Source organism: Hydra viridissima, unplaced genomic scaffold (assembly GCF_058129835.1).
Source record: "Hydra viridissima isolate aposymbiotic clone 2 unplaced genomic scaffold, HvirCarnegie_v1 scaffold_6, whole genome shotgun sequence".
Lineage (NCBI taxonomy): Eukaryota > Metazoa > Cnidaria > Hydrozoa > Anthoathecata > Hydridae > Hydra > Hydra viridissima.
The window spans coordinates 7,634,888-7,655,893 of record NW_028324305.1 but is presented as its reverse complement, the minus strand read 5'-3'; the positions used below and the strand labels follow the sequence as shown (position 1 = coordinate 7,655,893).

The 21,006-nt window shown below is 30.1% G+C and overlaps 1 protein-coding gene and 1 long non-coding RNA gene across 2 annotated transcripts; both read left to right on the top strand.

Moving 5' to 3' along the window:
- Nucleotides 1–225: 225 nt before the first annotated feature.
- On the top strand, nt 226–3,366 carry LOC145190359 (metabotropic glutamate receptor 3-like). Its single transcript, XM_090091700.1, has 2 exons — nt 226–341; nt 934–3,366. Exon 2 carries the CDS (start codon nt 963–965, stop codon nt 3,354–3,356), a length of 2,394 nt encoding a protein of 797 aa, XP_089947826.1. The 5' UTR covers nt 226–341; nt 934–962; the 3' UTR covers nt 3,357–3,366.
- Nucleotides 3,367–4,946: 1,580 nt separating this feature from the next.
- Nucleotides 4,947–8,769, top strand: LOC149886837 (uncharacterized). Its single transcript, XR_016453636.1, has 3 exons — nt 4,947–5,044; nt 5,301–5,332; nt 7,669–8,769. It is a non-coding gene; the product is annotated as an uncharacterized LOC149886837 (long non-coding RNA).
- The last annotated feature ends 12,237 nt before the right edge of the window (nt 8,770–21,006 follow it).

Genomic DNA, 21,006 nt, shown 5'->3' with positions numbered 1-21,006 from the left:
CTAAATTCTGTGACCACTTTCCAGTCTCCTTCCAATACAATATTATTCAATACAATATTAATTTCATAACTTTTCCATTTTTTTTTTTTTTTTTTGTTTGTTTTTAAAAAATACTTCAAAGTATTATATAAAAGAATATTTACTTGAGTTAGCAAATTTAAGTTTTATTCGGCTTCGTAAAAATAAACCTGTTTTATTCTGGTGTGACAAGGTGTGACATAACTTAATAGTTAAAAAAGGTTTAAACTGAACACCGTTTTGTGAATGGGGTATAAGACAGCTTGTTGTTGGGTGGGAAGAGGGTTTAGGCGAAAAGTCTAATTGTGATAAAATTAATTTAGGTATCATTTATAAATTGTTTTTCTATATGATTTTCCTTTCCAGCTGTTTTTAAATATTTCTAGATAGAGTTTTAAAAAATATTTTAAAACTTTTTTCTTTCCGCATTATCTTTTTTTAAAAAAAACTTTTATTACGTTAGGTACTTGCACATAATAGATTTTATATCAATACTAGCTATTCGCAAACAAAAAGAATTTATGCACGGATGGGAGATGCAATTCACTTTTCTTTTTAATTAATTAATAACGTTAGTTATCTATGCGATTTTTTTAAAAGGCATATAATTAAATTACTGAGCGCAAAAAATTGAAAAATTGCAGAACAGCTGTTCAAATGTAAACAGTTGTCGTCGTGTTAAGAATTTTTATAAATATTTGGAATTAAAGTTTTCTTGTAACTTTTTAAATTTATTAAAAATAAATCACTATTGATTCAGTGATTTACGATTTATTAAGTTGCCAACTTTTTTTCAAAAGAAAAAGAAAAATCTGATTAAAGAAATCGAAAAGTGTTTAAAATGTTGGCATGCTGAAAAGGATATGCTTATTCATACAATTCTAATAGAAGGACTTTTTTTGTTTTTAAATCAAGGGTTTAGTCAAAAATGCCAAAGTGGTAGGATGGAGCGAGATGGCTTCTATAGAATTTACGCTTTTCTCTCGATTCAAAGTTGCAATTCAAACGAAACAAGATATAGGGGTGTTGCCCAAGCTGAAGCTTTGAAATACACAGTTGATGAAGCGAACCGTCACTTAAACAGAAGTTTATTCGGTTTCACAATTTACGACATCGATGATTATGAGAACCTCGATTTTACAATAAATGCTACTGTAGATATGTTCCTTTCCTCTGCCAAAAAACTTCCTAATAGCTCTATTAGTTTTAATTTTTCTGATTCAAATAAATTTGAATCAACCACCTTAGGGTTAGTTGGGCTACCAACTTCAGCTAATGCTATATACGCTCAGCAAGCATTTTCATATATCAATATTCCAATCATTAGTTATTCAGCAACAAGTGACGAATTGAGCGACAAAACATTATATCCAAACTTTTATCGAACTGTACCCCCTGATGTTTTTCAAGTTTCGCTTTTCTTGGATCTTTTAACTTATTTTAATTGGACATATGTATCTATTGTTGCTTCAGATGACTCTTATGGTAGGTCTGGTGCATTTCAGTTAAATCAAAAGTTAGGCGAAAAAGGTATTTGCGTAAGTTCTCAAGATATAATTACTGAACAAAATGACGAGAATAAATATCTTTTTTCAAATATTAATTCTGATCCTAGAGCTAAAGTGGTCATTTATTGGGGAAATTTTATTTCTTTAAAACTCCTTCTCTCGGAATCAAAAAAGCTCCAGTTGTTTGATAAAATTTGGTTACTGAGTGAAGGTGTCGGTTTAGAAAACTGGCTTATCGACTTTAAAAAAAAATTTCCAGGAAGTATTATGATGCTTAATCCTTTTACGTACATTGAAGAAAATTTTAAACAGTTTTTTTTAAATATAACTTATAAAAATGCTAGTCCGTGGCTCAGGACATTGCTTGAGCAAAAAGGAGCAAATGAAGTCAATGAAGATTTCACAGTGAACAACATTGCAAATTTATTTGATTACAGACGTGTTGGCTATCTTCAAACTTCAGTTTCAGTTTTAATTCAGGCCTTCATGAGCTATATGAAAGACTTATGCAACGCATCGTCATGCGAAACGTTGTTTTCTATTACAAATCGAAAAGTGTTTAATGAAAAAGTCAAAAACGTTAGCATTCCTTTTAAACTTAACGAAGTTTTTCAGTTCGATAAGAATCAAGATCCAAGTACAGCGAGTTATGATCTTTACGTAGTGACTGACACGGGTTTCATGCACACTGCATCGTGGTCTTCGGGAAAGGGACTCAATGTTATAAATAGCACAATTTTAAAATCTTTTCAGATAACATCAGCTTGCTCTAAACCCTGCTCTCCCGGTCAATATAGCGAGTATACGAAAGAAAAAAGTTGCTGCTGGGCTTGTATTACCTGTCCTGAAAATCAAGTTCAAAGCGCCACTGGTCAGAAAGAATGCATTAAATGCAAAGTAGAAGAAGATTACATCAGTAATCCTAACAGAACACAGTGCGTTAAGCTTAAACACATTTACTGGAGTTTTTCTACAAACCCAAGTCACGTGTTTGTAACATTATCTTTCTCGATAGTGGGTGCAGCCACAACTATGATTTTTATGTTAACTTTCATTCTAAAAAGAAGCACGCCAATTGTGAAAGCTTCAAACTTTTGGATGTCTATGATACAGATGACATTGCATTTTGTTTTGTTTACCGTAACATTTTTAGCGATAGGAGAGGAGTCGTATTGGAAGTGCGTTTCTACTATGCATGTAAGTGGAATATTGTATTATGCCATTATCACATTGACGTGGCTGAAAGTAAAACATTTAGTGGCAGTGTTTGGTACAATTCACAAAATGGGAAAAAAGGATTTACAACGAATAAGATTCAGAGAGTTTCTCATTTTTTTAGTTGCAAACTTGATTTACGTTTTAATAATGCTAGTCCTAGAGACAATAAATCCATTACAAGTAAGTGAAATAGTTGATAAACAAGCATTGACTTTAAATAGAGTTTGTAAATCAGAAACTTACAGGCTGGTTCACGTTGGTTGCGTGTTGATTTTACTAATATTTTGTGCTATTGAGTTGTTCAGAGGAAGGAATCTGCCGTGGAAATACGACGAAACAAGGTACATTGCGTTGGGAACATTTTCTTCCACTTTGGTCAAAATAATGGCTATTCCATTGGGTTTTAGCTTATCTGACGTCGACAATTACAAAGTCATGTTATACACAATTATAAATCTTTCAAACTTTCTTCTTTTGGTTGCCTCCTATATATTTAAATTAAAGACCATTTGGTTCCACCCAGAAAAAAATACTCGCACAGATTTTCGTAGAAGTCATAAAAAAATTTATCCTGAATTTTCACTCACAGCTAAAAAAGAAAATATTATTTAATGTGTATAAATTTCTTGCATTGATAAAATAGAGTTTCGTCCAAACAAACTAATGATTTCCTGAACAGAATATACCCGAGAAAAAAAAACCGGCTAATACTACTAGAAATCTGTTTAACTTCCTGCTAATACGGCTAATCCTAGTAAGTTTTCGCTTAATACGGCTAAACTTATTAAGTTTCCCATTAGTCATGACTAATGAAATTCATAAACGTCATCTGTAGATGACGTTTATGAATTTCCTGCTAATCCTAGTAAGTTCCTACTAAGTACCTGCCAGGATTAAACGAAATACTTAGTAAGTTCCTAGTTAGTCATTCCAGACGATTTTTTTATAATTCAAATAAAAATATATAATTTATATCATTGTATAGAGCTTGACTTGACTTAAAAAATGAGGGGTCATTCGGCCTTTGAAGTTAAGCGGATCTAAAGTTATTGAACTTTTTGTAGTGCAAAAATTGATGATTTTTTGACGAAAGGTATAGGGCTTAAGTATGGAAAATTTGCAATGTTATGGCACCGAAAAAGAGAGTATTTTTGGATCATATTGACTTTTGAATAACTTTTGACCCGTTATTACATTTGACTTGATATTTTCCATATTGTTTCAACAACTATAAAACAACAAAATACCAACAAAAAAAAATTTTAATTCTGTTGGGATTGCCCAGAATCGTCTATTTTACAGACTGAGGGTTTTTAATTATTTACTTAGTTTTGGTGTCATATTGACTCTTGAATAACTCTTGAACCGTTATTACACTTTTAAAAAACACTTTTTTTTTTCTATAAAAATGAACCTTGAAGTTTTGAAATGCTAAGAACTAAAAATTTATGTATAAAAGTTAAAAAGTGTCCACATTCCATTAGATTCCTCATCCCTTTTTTAATATATACGGAAAGTTTTGTAAAAATTGGATGTGTTTTGGTACTAAGAAATCCTAACCTCCAAAAGCTTCGTTTTAAAAAAACGTTCCCGCTTCAAGCTTTTTTCTTAAAAGTGGTCTTAAGATATGGATAAAATTTAAATGAAGTCAAATAAACCATATTACTTTCTATATATGGCTGAAAAGAGGTTGAGTATCACTAATTGATGCAAAAAACCTCAAGGTGTTTGCTTAAGCATACAAAAAGATATAAGAGAGTAAAGTTCATGAAAATTACGTGTTTTTTGTCAAACGTCAAATGTTTTTCGTTGAGCCGTGGAATTGCTATCCTGGTAAGTTTTCGAGAATAAAACAAGAATAAAAACGAATTTTTAAATGTTATACGCCATCTTTTATTTATTCAAGCGGAAGTCAAGTCAGCTCTGAAACAGCTTTTTCAGATTCAATAGTTGGACTAATTTTTGTAATTCTATAGTGGAAAAGCTTAAGAACATTTGGGGACGATTGCGTGGCTTGCTATTAAATTGATGATTTGTTTGTTAATGATTTATAATGTGGTTTTAAATGTTAATTTTAACTCGATATAAATTGTAGCATTTTCTGTATCTTTCTAGCATCTTCTGTAAAACAAATTCTATCATTTTCTGATTTATAGTAATACGTAAGGTGATATATATATATATATATATATATATATATATATATATATATATATATATATATATATATATATATATATATATAGACATTAAAAATTGATCAATATTAAAATCACTTTCTTGCAGAATATATTTTACTGGTAAATATAGCATTATTTTTATTTTTTTCTCTTGTTAAAACAAATTATAAAACTATTGAATATTGTTATATTTTATATAAAATTATACTTTAGTTTTACATTTACTTAACATTAGAATTTTTGTTGTAAATGTCATTATATATATATATATATATATATATATATATATATATATATATATATATATATATATATATATATATATATATATATATATATATATACATACATACATACATATTTACATTATGTTTAGTTCTCAAACCACGTATAATCAATCAATTTCAGGTAACTATTTTTTTTTTCTGTTTCTTTATATGTAATGTACTTATGCATAATTATTCATTAATCATATTGAATTTAAATGAGGAACTAGTAATGTTTTGAGTGTATGTATATGCATATACATATATATATGTGAGTGTATGTATATACATAACATAAATATATGTATATACATACACTCATATATGTATGTAAATAATGTTTTGAGTGTATGTATATACATATACATAAATATTTTTATTTTTGATAACTGTAAATAAAATTTTCCTTTTTTTTAAATTAAATTGATTGAAAAAGTTCATAATTCAAACATGAATTTTTATTTTAAACATTTTTGTTTTATAATAGCATTTACATTTTGTGATTTAAATAATATTAAATAAAGAAAAGATAATGAAAAGCTATTCAAAGTTCCAAAATTAGGTTAAATAAGTTCTTTTATTATAAAATATATTTTATTACAATTATATCAAGTTACAATAATATTTTTAAATATTTCAATATAAATACAGGTATGGTCGAATAAAAGACGAAGACAGTTGAGATATTCTGAGTGGACTTTAATTGGCCCCTGTAAAAAATTGTCATACCTACATAAGTGTCTACTGCAATTTTCACTAACATAAAATTTTTTAAAAAAACAACCCTAACAATGTAATTATGTAATGTTTAAATCCCAAATATAATGTGTGTGTGTGTGTGTGTGTGTGTGTGTGTGTGTGTGTGTGTGTGTGTGTGTGTGTATATATATATATATAAACACACACACACACAGATATATATATACATATATATATATATATATATATATATATATATATATATATATATATATATATATATATATATATATATATATATATATATATACACACTTATATTTTTAATTTTTATAGCTATGGAGAAATGATAATGAAACCTTTTCATCATTCTAATATTATGGTGAGTTAAAAATGCATTTTTATTGGAAAATATATGTTATTAAATTGTTGAATTACGTTAATATTTTTTTAAATTTCGTTATAGATACAGTTATAAAAGATCAAGATAAATCTTATGGGTGCAATTATTCCACTGGCACCTGCGAAATTACCAAAAGAACTGACCATTGCCATTTCTTGTATTTTTCTAAATGTTCAAGTTAAACAACCTAGCACTTTATTATTTGTTATTTTTATTGTTGTTTTATAAATAAGCGTCCTCATTGCTAAGGCAACTAGTTAAATTAGATTTGTTGGGTTATTTTTTCAAGAATTATCTATGTTTAAGTAAAATTTGAAAAATAATTATTTTTACATTTTTACTTAAACATATTTCTTGAAAAATAACCCTGCTAATATAAATATGAAATCTTTACTCAAATAATTCAATAAAACCTAAATAAAATATGAAATTAACTGAAAAAACTATTAACTATAGTTTTAGTTAATAGTTAAGTTAATAGTTTTTTTAGTTAATTTCATATTAGGATTAGCAAGTTTTAGTAGGAAACTTAGTAGGATTAGCAAGTTTTAGTATACTAAAACTTGCTAATCCTACTAAGTTTCAACTCGGGTAACTATCTGAACACAGATAATGGTAGCTTAAGTAGCCTACTGTCAAAATTTTAGCTTAGTTTTTAAAGAAATAATAACTTATGCTTTAAATAATTTTGATATAAACAAATTATTTAGACAAAAATTTAAAAAATAAAATATATATTTAAAAAGTAATTATTACTAACTAAAATTATTAACTCATTTTCTCCCAACACTTAAAATGAGAGATAGAACAAAATAATTCTAAACTTGCGGTATGTTGCACATTAGGTTATGTATTGTTATGTATTATGTTATGTATTTTAGTGATGTGCGAATTGCAAAATTTTCACTTTTTCAAACGATTTTAGCTTGGTTAGGGTAAGGACAGTTGGTTTAATTTGGTTCGTTCCCAACAGTTTTAAAGTTCGGGTTCGGTTTGGTTTGGTAACAACTAAAGTTCGGGTTCTGTTCGGTTCTGTCATAAATAAGGTTCTAGTTCGGTTTGTTCGGTTCGGGTTCGGTTCGTTTCCCATCTCTAATAGAATATTCCGCATACATGATTTGCTGTACGCTACAACTCATTTTATGCGTTTTTATACTTTTATCATGTAATAATATAACAAGATTGTTTCAAGCCGATATAACACTTTATATGTTGTTTTTTACAATTATTTTTTTCTCATAGTTAAAAAGATACTAAATTTTGTTAATTTCATTAACCAAAGTTTTTAAAGAAAAAAATGCACATTCAATTAAAATTTAATTCACTTTAAATTTAATTTTTTATGGTTCTTTTATTTTGTTATTCTTGTTTGAAAGGAAGTTTAAGACTGTTGCAGCGACGGTTTTCATTGAGCTGATTTGGAAGGTTTTTGTTGCAAGCACAATCTTTGATGCAGAGTGGATTTCTATTAACTATGCCATACGCAGAGCTATACGCAAGTCATGTGACTATCATGTGACAATCAGTATCGTCAGAAGTTTCAGGTTTTATCTCAGACAGCCACTTTCAAGCAACATGCAGACGAAGTTTTTCGACTTTAACCTGAGGTCATAATTTTAAAAGTCAACAACATAAGCCAGCAACATAAGTCAGCAACATAAGTCAGCAACATAAGTCAGCAACATAAGTCAGCAACATAAGTCAGCAACATAAGTCAGCAACATAAGTCAGCAACATAAGTCAGCAACATAAGGAGATTTTCTTTATGGCGATATTTTATAAACCACTGCATAGCGTAATATGATCAAAGGTATTCACGTAATATGATCACAGGTATCTAATGATGTAAAAATTAAGCTGAATCCGCTTTCATTATTAGCGAGTTTCGAACGAAAGAGATAGTAATATGCATTTTAGAAAACTCACATTCAGCGACTGAAACAGCTAAAGTATTTATAGCAGCGTTCAAATACTGGAAATCTTGTAACGTATTCTCAAAACCCTTGTACTCATGTACTTGCATATTAAAAGTGTTAACCCATTTTTGAGTTTGGAAGAATGAAAGTTTCCAAATTGCTTATGAGATCATTGTTTATTTTTCCCTGTTTAGATCATTTCCTTGTTCTCCAAAAGATTTACAAGCAGCTTTTGTTCAAGCTCTGTTAATTCATTAAGCATAAGCTCCTCATTAAATGTTAAAGTGACGTCCTACAACTACGTTATAAAACTTATTAACAGCAAACGAGGTACGGCTGCACTTTTGCTGAGCATGTTAAAAGCACCATCAAAAGCAAAAGAACCCCCCCCCCCCCTCTTCCCATGCTTGGTAAAAAATTATTGTTAAGACCATGACTATGTAAAACACTTAAAACGAATTTGCAATAAAAGAGACTTCTGTACTGCTCACTTCAATGAAGTAAAAAATTTCAACTTTCTTGCTTGTTGTGATAGATTTATTAATCATACAACTTTCTGATCGTTCGCCTACTTTCTGATCGTTCTCCAATTTTTAGTTTATTCGCTTTAAATGTATTTCATTTGGAATATGAAATTTCATTTGGAATATTAAAATTTTTTCGCCAGCTTTTATATGCGCCAGCTGATAACTAGGCGAAAGCCTATTAAGCAATACGCTGTTTCTTTTGTTTTGTTTTGTTGTAGGGGAGACCGGGGCTAGTTGCAACAAAATTTAAAAAACTGCATTTATCTCCTGAAACTTTAATACCTTTGAAATTTTTTTTTTAGGGTTATAAAATAGATCTTAGAGACATATTAATCCAACATTGATAAATATAAAACTTAGTTATTCCGCAATATTGAAACAAAAATGAAAAAAAAGATGTTGCAATTTACCCCGCATCGGGGCAAGTTGCAATAGTGAACGGGGTAAGTTGCCACACAATACTCTAAAAGCATAAGCCTTGCAGAGTTCACAGAAAAATTACTAGTTAATCTGTAATTTCTACTTGGTAACAAAAATTTTGTAATTACAATAAAAGAAAGTAGTATTTTCCTTGAGCTGCAATAAAATTTATTATGCTACACTTCACATATGACCTAACTTGTTTAGTAAACTTAAAACTGTTTTTGAAAAAAAAATTCTTTATATATATATATATATATATATATATATATATATATATATATATATATGTATATATATATAAATTTAGAATAAAAATTTTGCGTTGAAGATAAATCATTATCTATCAACTATTGGACGAGGTAAACCTGGTATTTTTTTTTTTACCCGAAAACCCGAACCCGTTCGGTTTTTGGCGTTATCACCGTTCGGGTCCCGAAACTTAGTAAAAAAATTTTAAAATTTGCGAAAATAACTATAAGTACTAAATTTTTACTACGAGTTATTGCTTACAGTAATTTTATCATCTTTGGAAGATTCTGTGAAATGTATAATTTAAAATTTTAAAAATGTACTAAATTAAATTTACTTAAGCAGGGAGTTATTGAGTATTTAATCAAAGTCCACAGTTAATTAAACAATATGAGTAAATGAAAGAGTGTAAATGATGTGAAAAATGTATGCAGTTTTGGTACCAAAAGTGAACTTTCTAAACACACAAGTTGTCTTAGTCATCATAGAAAGAAAACACTGGTAAGTATAGCATTTCACCTTAGAATTTTTACCTAACACTGATTAAAAACAAACATTTAGAGTTTAAGGATGCACTGATTCAGAGACTGTTTTCATGAGTTTCTTAGCAAGAAATAAATTGGAAGAATTCTGAACCAAATTAAAAAAAATCATTTTTGACAAATTCTTTGTCTTTTTCAATGTCATACATGTCGATAATCTTAATTGCGTTAACAGGGGGTTCCTCTATATCATCATTCGGGTCCTCATTTGGAATTGATGAAGAACTTTTGGTTTCTGGACAATATTTTTCTCTCAAACTAGTTGTTTCTCTTGATAAAGAGCAGTTTTTCAACTTTCAGAGGATCCATACTATTTCTTCCCTTCGTTTCTGTCTGGCTGGCAGCGCTGAATAAGTGCTCTGAGGATGCTGAACTTGCAGGAATGCTCAGGATAGCAAAGGCAGCCTTGGAAACATTTGGATAGATGTTCCTCAACATCATTTTCTTTGGCAAAAAGTTCTCCTTTCAATCCAGTCCCACTCTTCTTCTGCTTCTTTAGCCGGATAAAGCTCAAAGAGAAACTTCCATATTGTGAGTGTCAAAGGCTGTCGTTGACGAGGAATGGTTCAATGTCGGGGGCTTCTTCCCCACTTTTGCCGAACAAACTTGACAAGAACTCTTTGACAGCTTTTTCAGGATCCTTGGCCTAATTCTGGAGACTGAACTTTGTTTCTTTGAACTTGGCTTTCAAGAATTTGATGTATTAGTCTGAAAAAATATAAAAGAGAATTTAAAAAGCTAGGCTTTCATGGGCAAAAAGAGTTTAAGGGCAGATGGTCAGACTTTTCATACTTTGACCAACTCTTACTGACTTTGTGTCCTAATATTTACATCTATTTGCATTTTTTGAATTATTCGCAACTACTCCCTCTCGTTTCTTTTAATTATTCGCAACTTTAGATTACTTCAGATCACTAATAGCATTTATTATTATTAGCAACTTTAGATGTTACTTTTGACAATTAACATCTTTAATGGTGGATTAGAAACTTCCACAAAAGTAGACTACAGCCAGTTAGATTGTAACTTTTGACTAATAATATTTTAAAATGATTTTTCACTTTTGATTTTTTGTAACAACCAATCAGAGTCGAGCATTTCAATTAAAAGGTGAGATAAAGTAATTTTGCCAAACGGATGGCGTGAAAAGCACAAGGAAATATTAAATTTTGTTTAACTGCCAAAAGGCCATGTGAAAATGTAATTATTGCGATTATTACGGTTATATTCCACTTTGGTAACTTTTTTAGAAATATCAATTATCTTTAAACAAAATGGACCTTTTTCACAGAATACCAGACAGAACCGTTCGGGTAATCGGGTTCGGTTCGGGTAATCGGGTTCGGGTAATCGGGTTCGGGAACCGATAGGATCAATAACTTTCGGGAACCGATTATTTAAATTACCCGAAAGATTGAATCGAATCGGCGTTATCGGGTAATACCCGTTCGGATAATTGGAGTCCGATAAAACTATTTTTAGCTTTTATCGGTGTCCGATACCCGTTCTGGTCGGGACTCGTTCAGTTCCTATCGGGACCCGGACATTGCCTACATGGTACAGATGTTTTTCAATGACAAGTACAGGCATTTCGAAATCTAGGATTGAACAATTCTGAAATAGCTCTAAGGCTGGGTTGTTCTTGTAAGAAAAATTACCAATGCTATTAATTTATTTAACGATACTAGTTCATTAAGCAACAAAAAACGCAAGTCTCGCGAACGAAAGACAACCCCCAGAGAAGACGCACCCATTGCCCGGATCGCTAAGCTGAATTCTTTTGTTGGCGCACCAAAAATTAAAGAACAAATTGCTCAAAATTTAAAACTCAATTTGTCTGTCAGCACTGTTAAAAGTTGCTTACGCGAAAATAAGCTATTTGGAAGGGTTCCCCGAAAAAAACCATTGGTCTTAAAACGTAATCTCGTCAGCTGTTTGAAGTTTGCAAAACAGCACGTACGCAAGGATTTAAGTTTTTGGCAAAATGTACTTTGGACTGACGAGTCTAAGTTTAATTCCTTTGGATCCGACGGAAAACAATATGTTCGTCGTGTCCAAAACCAAGAACTCAGCCCTCGGTATACTCTTAAGACCGTAAAACATGGTGGTGGCAATGTGATAGTTTGGGGCAGTTTTTCATGGTGTGGTGTGGGCCCGTTGCATAGAATTCAAGGCACAGTTGATCAACACATGTACAAAGAAATACTAGAAAACGTCATGTTGCCATATGCCGAGGAAAATTTCCTTTTGGTTTTGAAATTCCAACAAGACAACGACCCTAAGCACACCATCAAAACTGAGAAAATGTGATTTAATGCTAAGAAGATTGATGTATTGGAGTGGCCCGCACAGTCACCAGACCTAAATCCGATAGAAAATTTGTGGGAAGAAGTTGACAGAAACATAAACCGGTCAACTGCAACAAATTTAGACCAACTTTGGATTGAAATAAAGACTGCTTTGGATGCCATTACGCCTGAACTATGCCGAAAATTGATCTCGTCTATGGGCTGTCGTTTTCAAGCAGTTATTGACTGAAAAGGATACCCCACTAAATATTTATACAAAAAACCTCCATAATTTTGTGCAGGGTGTGCTATTTAAATTGCCCCCTTATTCTGTACTTCTAAATTATTTACATGATTGTACTTTTTTTTTAACTAAGTTACTTTCTTTTCTTACTCAGTAATGTTATCTTTTAAAATTAACATTTTATTAGTCAGAAAAAATTTAGATTTCAAAAACTCAGATCTCGGGAAAATATATCATTACATATTGAACATCAATCTGTGCTATTTATTTTGTCGCCACTGTACCTCTAAGTTTAAAGTAAAACCCAAAAAAACTTCAAAAGCAAAGTTTAGAATTTTATATCAAAAGAAAAAAAATATCAATAACTTTTGAAATTTTTATTTAATAACTGTAAGTTTTTTACTGCTGACGTGTTAAAGTAATATTTATATTATTTTAAAAAATTTAGGAAAAATATATAAAAACCATTCTTTAAATTGCATTGTTGCAACTTACCCCTGGTGCAACTAGCCCCGGACTCCCCTACTCTTTAACATTTCTTATTGTCCACTCACTTACCAATTTTAATCTGTGAGTTTTTTCTGAGCCTAAATAGTTTATTGATTTATAAACATAACAAACTAGGCCTGTTTTCGAAACATTCAACCATTTAAATATCTTCAAATAACTTTTGTTGCTATTGCACAACCGATAAGTATTCTGGAAAACGCTTCGTCATTTGGTTCATTACTCGAAAAAATGTTTTTTTTCCCGTTTAATTTCCGCGTTATCTGAAATAGTTTCACAACTTTTACTGTTTAGTTTGCTTTTCTTTGCACTTACCAGCCATTTATCCATCTTTTTAATGGGTAATTGATATTTTAAAAACTATTCGTTTAAAAAATATCAAAACGAAATTTAATATTACAAGTTTTTATAATCAGAACCTAAATCCCACATTTATTCACAAAAAAATCACTGATTTCGATGGGTTTTTGTTTTTAAAGGGTTGGCTGAAACGTATCGAAATGTTATTTTGAAACAAAATAATTTGACTTATTTTTAGACTGATTTTTTTAATTTTTTTTTTTTTATCGACCAGATGTTTAAATCCGTTTCGCCGACCCTTGCGTTTTTATATAAATCAATATTCCGAATGATTTTTAAAAAAATTCAGTTTTTAGATTTAACATACCATAGTTAGATTTTACACATAATTATTGTTTAGATTTTACATTGCTCACTTTAAAAATAAATAATATACAGAAAAAAAAAACAAACTAAAATTGAAATGAAAACAAAAAAAAAGCTACATTCTTTCAGTTTTAAAATGAATTGGAATAAGCATAAGATTTAGAATTTTGGCTTGAGATTTCGAATAATTAACTGTAAATCGTAAATAATTTCTTGTTAGCGGTTGGTGAATAGCAATAGAGAGCTTACGATATGAAAACTGCAACGGCAACCCCAACAATTTATGTAAAAAAATTTAACAATACGCATGCGCAATGGATGAGATTCCCTGGTTTGCCGTTTTAAAACCTTTTACGCAACGTCTAAACATTTAAATTTGCGTTGTCTGAAAACGGCTAATAATAGTATGTTAGCAGTTCTTGTTCCAAAAGTGTAACAAAGTAAATATTTAATTACTGCAATAAATTTATGAAGACAAACACACACACATAAATTTATGAAGACACACACACACACACACACACACACACACACACACACACACACACACACACACACACACACACACACACACACACACACACACACACACACACACACACACACACACACACACACATAAATGTAGGTTGTCCAAAACGAGGTATTATATCTAGCAATCTACAAGGGTATGAAAACCGTTTTAAAAAAATGTACAACGCCCCTCTATTGTAGTTATAACATACATACAATGCCTCTATTGTAGTTATAACATACAAACTTTTGAGGCAGTTGAAATACATTGACTAAACGATATATACCACTACTTAAAAATCTAAATTCGCTTTTGCATTCATCGTCAGACATGCTTTCTAAACAAAATTGCCTATAACTCCAAAAAGGTAAATCTGGATTCTTAGAGACATTTAAATTGTACAATAATAAAAATTCCTCGTCGCCTATTATGTTTGATTCTAATGCAAAAATAAATCATTTCTAACATTTTTTAAAGGAGTCATTTTGAAATTTTTTTGTATTTTCCGTAAAACAATTTTTTGTAACGGAAATTCATAAGTTATTTTATCTCAATACCGCAACATAAAGTCACAACCGCTCGTCCCAGACCTTAGACGTCTCTGTTGCTGTTTCAGTTTTCATATCGTAAGCTCTCTAATGACGTATTAAAACTGTTTTAACTTTTTCAATAGAAGATTTCATAAAAAAGCGCTGCTTTTATGAATTTGTTTCTCTTGCATTTTGATTATTCAAAAAAGTAAATGTGATGACTTGCATTTTTTTCAAAAGGTGCCCGAATGGTATTCTACCCTCATGCCGCCTTACTTCAACCACTTAAAAAGATAATGGGATGGTTTTCAGTTTTTGAGAAGGTGAGAGAGTTACATCCCGTCCCAGGTAGATTATATTAAAAAAATTTAAATTGAAAGGTAATTATTTTGAGCTTCATGAGAATATCTTAAGAAAAAAAAAAATTTTTTTTCTATTTTTTAGACATTTTTAAAGGAAACAAAATCTTGCGTTGATGTTGTTTTTGTTGGTTACAAGCTTTTTGCTAAAGAGTTTATTTGCCACAGTATTTTTTTATAGGGTTAGCAATTTGTAAATAAAAAGTTTTTAGAGTATTCCTGAAGAAAATTGAGATAAAATCTACGAAAGGTTCTGTTTATGTTGTTATGTTGTAGTATGAAGGCTGTTGTCGTTCTTTGTTAGTGTGAGGAGTGTAGTTTATGTGTAGTAAAGATCAACAGTTAATAGAGGGTTATGGAACTATGGGTTTGAGGGTTATATAGAAGAAAAACAGAGGTTGGGTTTGAGGTTGAGGGACTGGGAGTTAATTGCTTAGGAAGGTTAAAGGTAAACTGTTAAAGGGGTAAAGGTTATTGTTTTCATTCTATTAATGTGTATTGGTGTTAAGCACTTTTTTATTCATTACGTTTTCAAATTGCAGATTTCTTACTCTTCTTGTAGTATCAAAAATTGTTAATGTGCGTTTTTATCAATTACTCATCGTTTTCTCTTCTAACTCTTCTTTAAAAGAATATCGCTTTATTTTCTTTGTCTACTTTTCATTTATTTACATAACAGGACAGTTAAGTCTCGAGGTGCACGGCTTTTCGTTGTTTTTAATTCTCCTTCCTCGCCGTACGTACAGGGTTAATGAATGATTCACAAGTTATTATTCACAAGTTATTATTCACAAGTTTCTATTTTGTTTTTAAATTTAACCAATCTTTTACTTGTTGTTCAATTTCTTTTTTTGCTTTTTATTCAAGTTGTTGTTTTTTTTGGTTTATTCAAGTTGTTGTTTTTGACGCCTAAAAACTATAAAATCGACTGATGTCAATTTTGACTTAATCATGGCACACCTGCCTTATTGTGCATTGTTGAGTAGCGCATCATTCCCAAATGTAACCAGACCAACCAGCATTTTTAAGAAATACTGGTTTTAACTGTAAATTTACTATTAGACATATCGGTTTATATCCGACTTCTTTACGACTGTTTACGTCAGCAATTGTTTTACATTCGTTTTAGTACACCAGAATGACTAGCCTTGATCACATTTTTGAAGAGATCTCGTGCGGTTTTATCTATAAATTTCAATAAAATTTAAAGCAAATATTGTTAATTTAATATAATAGTTATAACTGAAAAAATTAATTTCTTAAATGCAAACGTACATGCAATCATACATCCACTCATACATGCTGTGATACATGCAATCTGTACACCACAGTACAAGTTTTCGTCTTTAAATTTTAATTAAATCAAAAAGGTTCGAACGTTTTGACAGTTGATTTCTAACTACTTCAACTGCAGCATCCTAAAGGAACTTTTCTTTTGCATCGTAATGATTCAAATGAAGATTATTGTTACTAGATAAAGAATTTAATAGAGTAAATATAAGTTTTTAAAATGTTATATTACGAAAATTAATATCCACAAAAATAAGTGATAAGTGAAATAAGTGAAAGGTACTTTTTGTTAACATTCATTACTAATCACAATACAAGGCGGGCCAAAAATCACTTTACCATCTGAAAAAGTATTAACTTTTTTACTTTTATTTGTTTTATAATTTTCTCTCTAGCATTATAAATGATGATGAATGATGATGAATGATGATGATTGATAATGTACGCATCTTGGAATTTTTTTAGGTTTTAACGTGAATGACAACATCTTTGAAATTAGCCCCATTTTCCTCTTTACACAGACGTGCTCTTTCAATGGCTCTTTCCATAAATGCTTGTAAAGTGTTTATCATTTAATATTTCTTTACGAATATTGCTGCCACGACATTCCAGGTTTATTATTGTGTACTGCAGGAAACAAAAAGTTTCTTAACAACTGGTAATATCTTTTGGATTTTAATTGTAACCGTATTACAATTGTTAATCGTAACCGTATTACAATTATTGTCTCCCAAAAAGTAAGGACTAAGCATCCTTTTTCAAGTTATTCTGCAGTAAACCGTGATATTGAGAGCGTGAAACTCTTATTGATGATAGCAATAGTTTAGCTGTGCTTTATGATCCATCTGCTTTAGCTCCTGTACTAATTGGACCTTGTATGGAAACATTTGAAGACCTCTTTGTATGCGCCTCAAAGAACTACGAATGATTCCAAGCTCATTGTTTAGTGGATGTCCCTTGCTCTTCATCAATACTTTTCCGCAGCCAATATTTTCCTGTGAACGAACTGAACATATTTCTCCTGTGAACGAGCTGAACATATTTTCCTGTTAACGAGCTGAACATATTTTTCCAACTCATGTAAAATCCTGTGCAAAATCTTTCTGTTGAAAACGCAAAACGAGGGCCAATATTAAACATTTACTCTAATGCACTAACTAAAAAATTGATGAAATACTTTTTTTTAATGTATCTAAAAATATATTTCTGAAAATCATAATATTGAAATAATACATTTCTATAAAATGACTTTTTTATATGGAATGACCTTAATGGTTTTTTTTATCTAAACTGATTTTAATTTCTTTAATAAAATCAATTTAGATGAACTCAAAGCATATATTCTACTTCAGAAGTTTTGGAATGCAACAACGTTAATATAAAAAAGTAACTATAACAACGTATTTTATAACAGTTAATTTTTACCATTACTTCAATTACTTTGCCACGAAATTGACTACTGTTCGGAATGTAAAAGCATGCTTGAGAATTTTCCAACATATATAAAATTCTAAGCAGAGCAGTATTCATCAGTTGTTAATATTTGGTGGAAAGGGTAAGGGGAAGGTTTGATGGGTAAGGCTGAAGGGAAAGGGAAAGGTTTTTCCATTGCATTGAATAAGCGCAAAACTTTTTCAAAAAAACAGTGTAAACAAACAAAAAATTGCCGTCATAAAAAAAAATCTTTTTCTATATTATCGACTTTTTGTTATACTCTTAATTTTAAGACGCCGAAAAAGCGTAAAAAAAAGAAAGCATAAGTTTTGGGTCAGAGAACTATTTAAAAAACGCGTTAAGCAAGGTGCGTTTAGTTCTTTGGTGCAAGAAATGATGCTATTTGATAGGGAATTTTTTTATCGATACGTAAGAATGACTCCTGACAGACTTGAACACCTCTTGTAATTAATCGGATCTTCAAACTTGTTGAAAGTCCGAAACTTGTTGTGCTATATGAGAAGTTCTCAAAAAAATATTTTTTAGAGCCCCAAATAACATAAAAAAATAGCAAAATATAATTAAAGAGTTTTATCAGAATTGGAATTTTACACAATCTATAGGAGCTATTGATGGAAAGCATGTATACATTGAGGCTCCTGCAAAATCAGGTTCTTCTTTTTACAATCACAAAGGATTTTACTGCATGATTTTATTAGCCATTTGTGATACTAAATATTGTTTTACAATGGTTGATATTGGGGCTTATGGAAGGGATAATGATGGTACTATTTTAAATGCAAGCACATTTTGTAGAGCATTTAATAAGGGAAGTTTTTATTTACCATAAATTTCTGAAATCGATCCTAAAGTTCCACCAGTCCTTGTTGGAGATGATATATTTGCACTTAAACCATTGTTAATGAAATCAAAAAGTAATAATTCTGCTTTTTATGTAATTGCAGTAAGAAATACTTTTAAAGATTACTTTAGTTCATGTAAAGGGAGTCTTTCTTGGCAATTGGGCTATGTTCAATCATGTGGCTACAATCTATTTAACAACTAGAGTAAATTTAATATTTTTTAATAAACTTACTTTTAAATGACAACATGATATATTTAACAAAACTATCCTTTTTTTTTTTTTTTTTTTAAGTTTTAGATATGCCCCAATAGTTACTTAAAAGTTAATAAGAGACGAATATTATACTTCCATGATTTTATTTAAAATATGTAGTTTTTCACATCAATTGGATTAACAAAATAGTAAGCTAGACTAAAATATTTACATTATTTATTAAGGGTCTGCGTCTCGGAATCGTTTTCTCGAAATGAACCGGGAACCGCGTAACTAGACGAGAAATTTCCCGGAAAAAAATAACGAGACAAAGGAAACAATTATCCCGGAATAAAGTTATAAATCGGGACATAATTTTTTTCTCGGAATTTAAAAACTGTGTCCCGGATAATAACGAAACGTTACGAGACAGATCAATTATATTAACTAAGGGTCTGCGTCTCGGAATCGTTTTCTTGAAATGAACCGGGAAAAGCGTAACGAGACGAGAAGTTTCCTGGAAAAAAATAACGAGACGCAGACCCTTAATATTAACTAGATATCTTACTCGCGCTTTCGCAGTGAAGAAAATTTTTTGCCAAACAAGTTTGTTTTGCCAGCCAGAAATGACGCACAGTGACTCAAAACAGCAAAAAAATGGCACTAAAACCCTCACAGTTTTTTGGTAAATATAGTGCTCTTTTTTAAATAATGTTAAATTAGAATGATCATTTATTTACAAAGTAAAAACAGTTTTTTAATAAAACTTATATTTTACAATTTATGGTTAAAAGAAGTTAAAAATTTTAATATTATTTTCAAAGAAATTTAAAAAATGAGAGATTTTTTATTTTGTAAAAATGGAGAACTTTTAATCTAAGTCTATATTTACTTTGAAGATAATCTTGTAACTTTATATATTTTTTGAATTTGAGTTTTTTACTTGTATCTTGAATTTGAGTTTTTTACTTGTATGACTTGTTTCAACATATCAAATATAGTTTCAAGAAACATTTTTATCATCATATGCTACTTAGAAATTTGTTTAAATGTTTTAATTTGAATAATGATTTACTATTCAAGAGGTGCTAGATATTTGAAATAGCATTACTTAACAACTTCAATATTTCCTGTATAATATACAAGTAACATTATTTACTTAAACATTATAGGAAACGTAATGTGGTAATTGTCAAAGAAGTTATAACATAAAATGTTAAACAGTGTAAAGTGAAAAATGATACAGAGTACTTAAAAATGTTTCTGATATATATTAATGATTTTAAAAACAATAACAACAAAAAGGTTAGATCTTATCCCGAATATACGTGAATTAGGAGTGGATAAATTACCATTTTGGAAGGATTTTCTTAACGAAATCAAATAAAACTGAAGAAATTAGCAAATAGAACATAAATTACTGCTACTTTAGATAGATTTATTTCAAAAGTGAAGAAAAAAACTAAAACAATGTGGTAGAAATTATGATCCTTTTATAGAAAAAGAAGACCAATGGCTTCAAGAAAATCTTATGACCAATAAAAGTAGCCATTTTGGTTCTGGAAAACCCCATAAACAATGGGTGGTCCTTAGAGAGCAAAGGAAAAGAGAAAAAATAAAAGAACTAGGTATTGAACATCATGCTCTCTTGTTAGTCTCTGCAAAAAGTACACTTTTTAAAAAAAGTCAAACGTTTTATAGATCAAAAAAGTTGAAGACACTTTGGATAAAATCTTTCCCTTAAATATGAGTGTAAAACAAACTCTTGCATTAGAAGTGAATACTGACCTCGGCGGTAAACAATATTAAATGATCAGAAACTTAGCCCTTGGACATATATTTATCCACTTCTTACACGATATTTTAGTGGAAAAAGTTAAATACTATCCCAAAAATATTTTTTTCCCCCTGATTTCAGTTGCTACCATTAACTTTTGTAAAGCTGTGTTTATGTAGATGGTATAACAATATCAATAATAGCAGCTGAAATAAATAATGGTAATTGTGTCAGAAATTCATTATTTAAATTTCACATTAAAGATTAACTAGTATATCTCGTTATGTCTCGTTATGTCTCGTTAAAAAGATGTAAATTCCGGGAAATTGTAAAGCTCCTTTTTTGTCCGGGACATCTCGTCTCGTCTCGGTATCGTCCCGGATTTCGACTG

What these genes read in the sequence shown, in the direction of transcription:
- LOC145190359 (XM_090091700.1), top strand. Translation starts at nt 963, where the DNA reads ATGGAGCGAGATGGCTTCTATAGAATTTACGCTTTTCTCTCGATTCAA.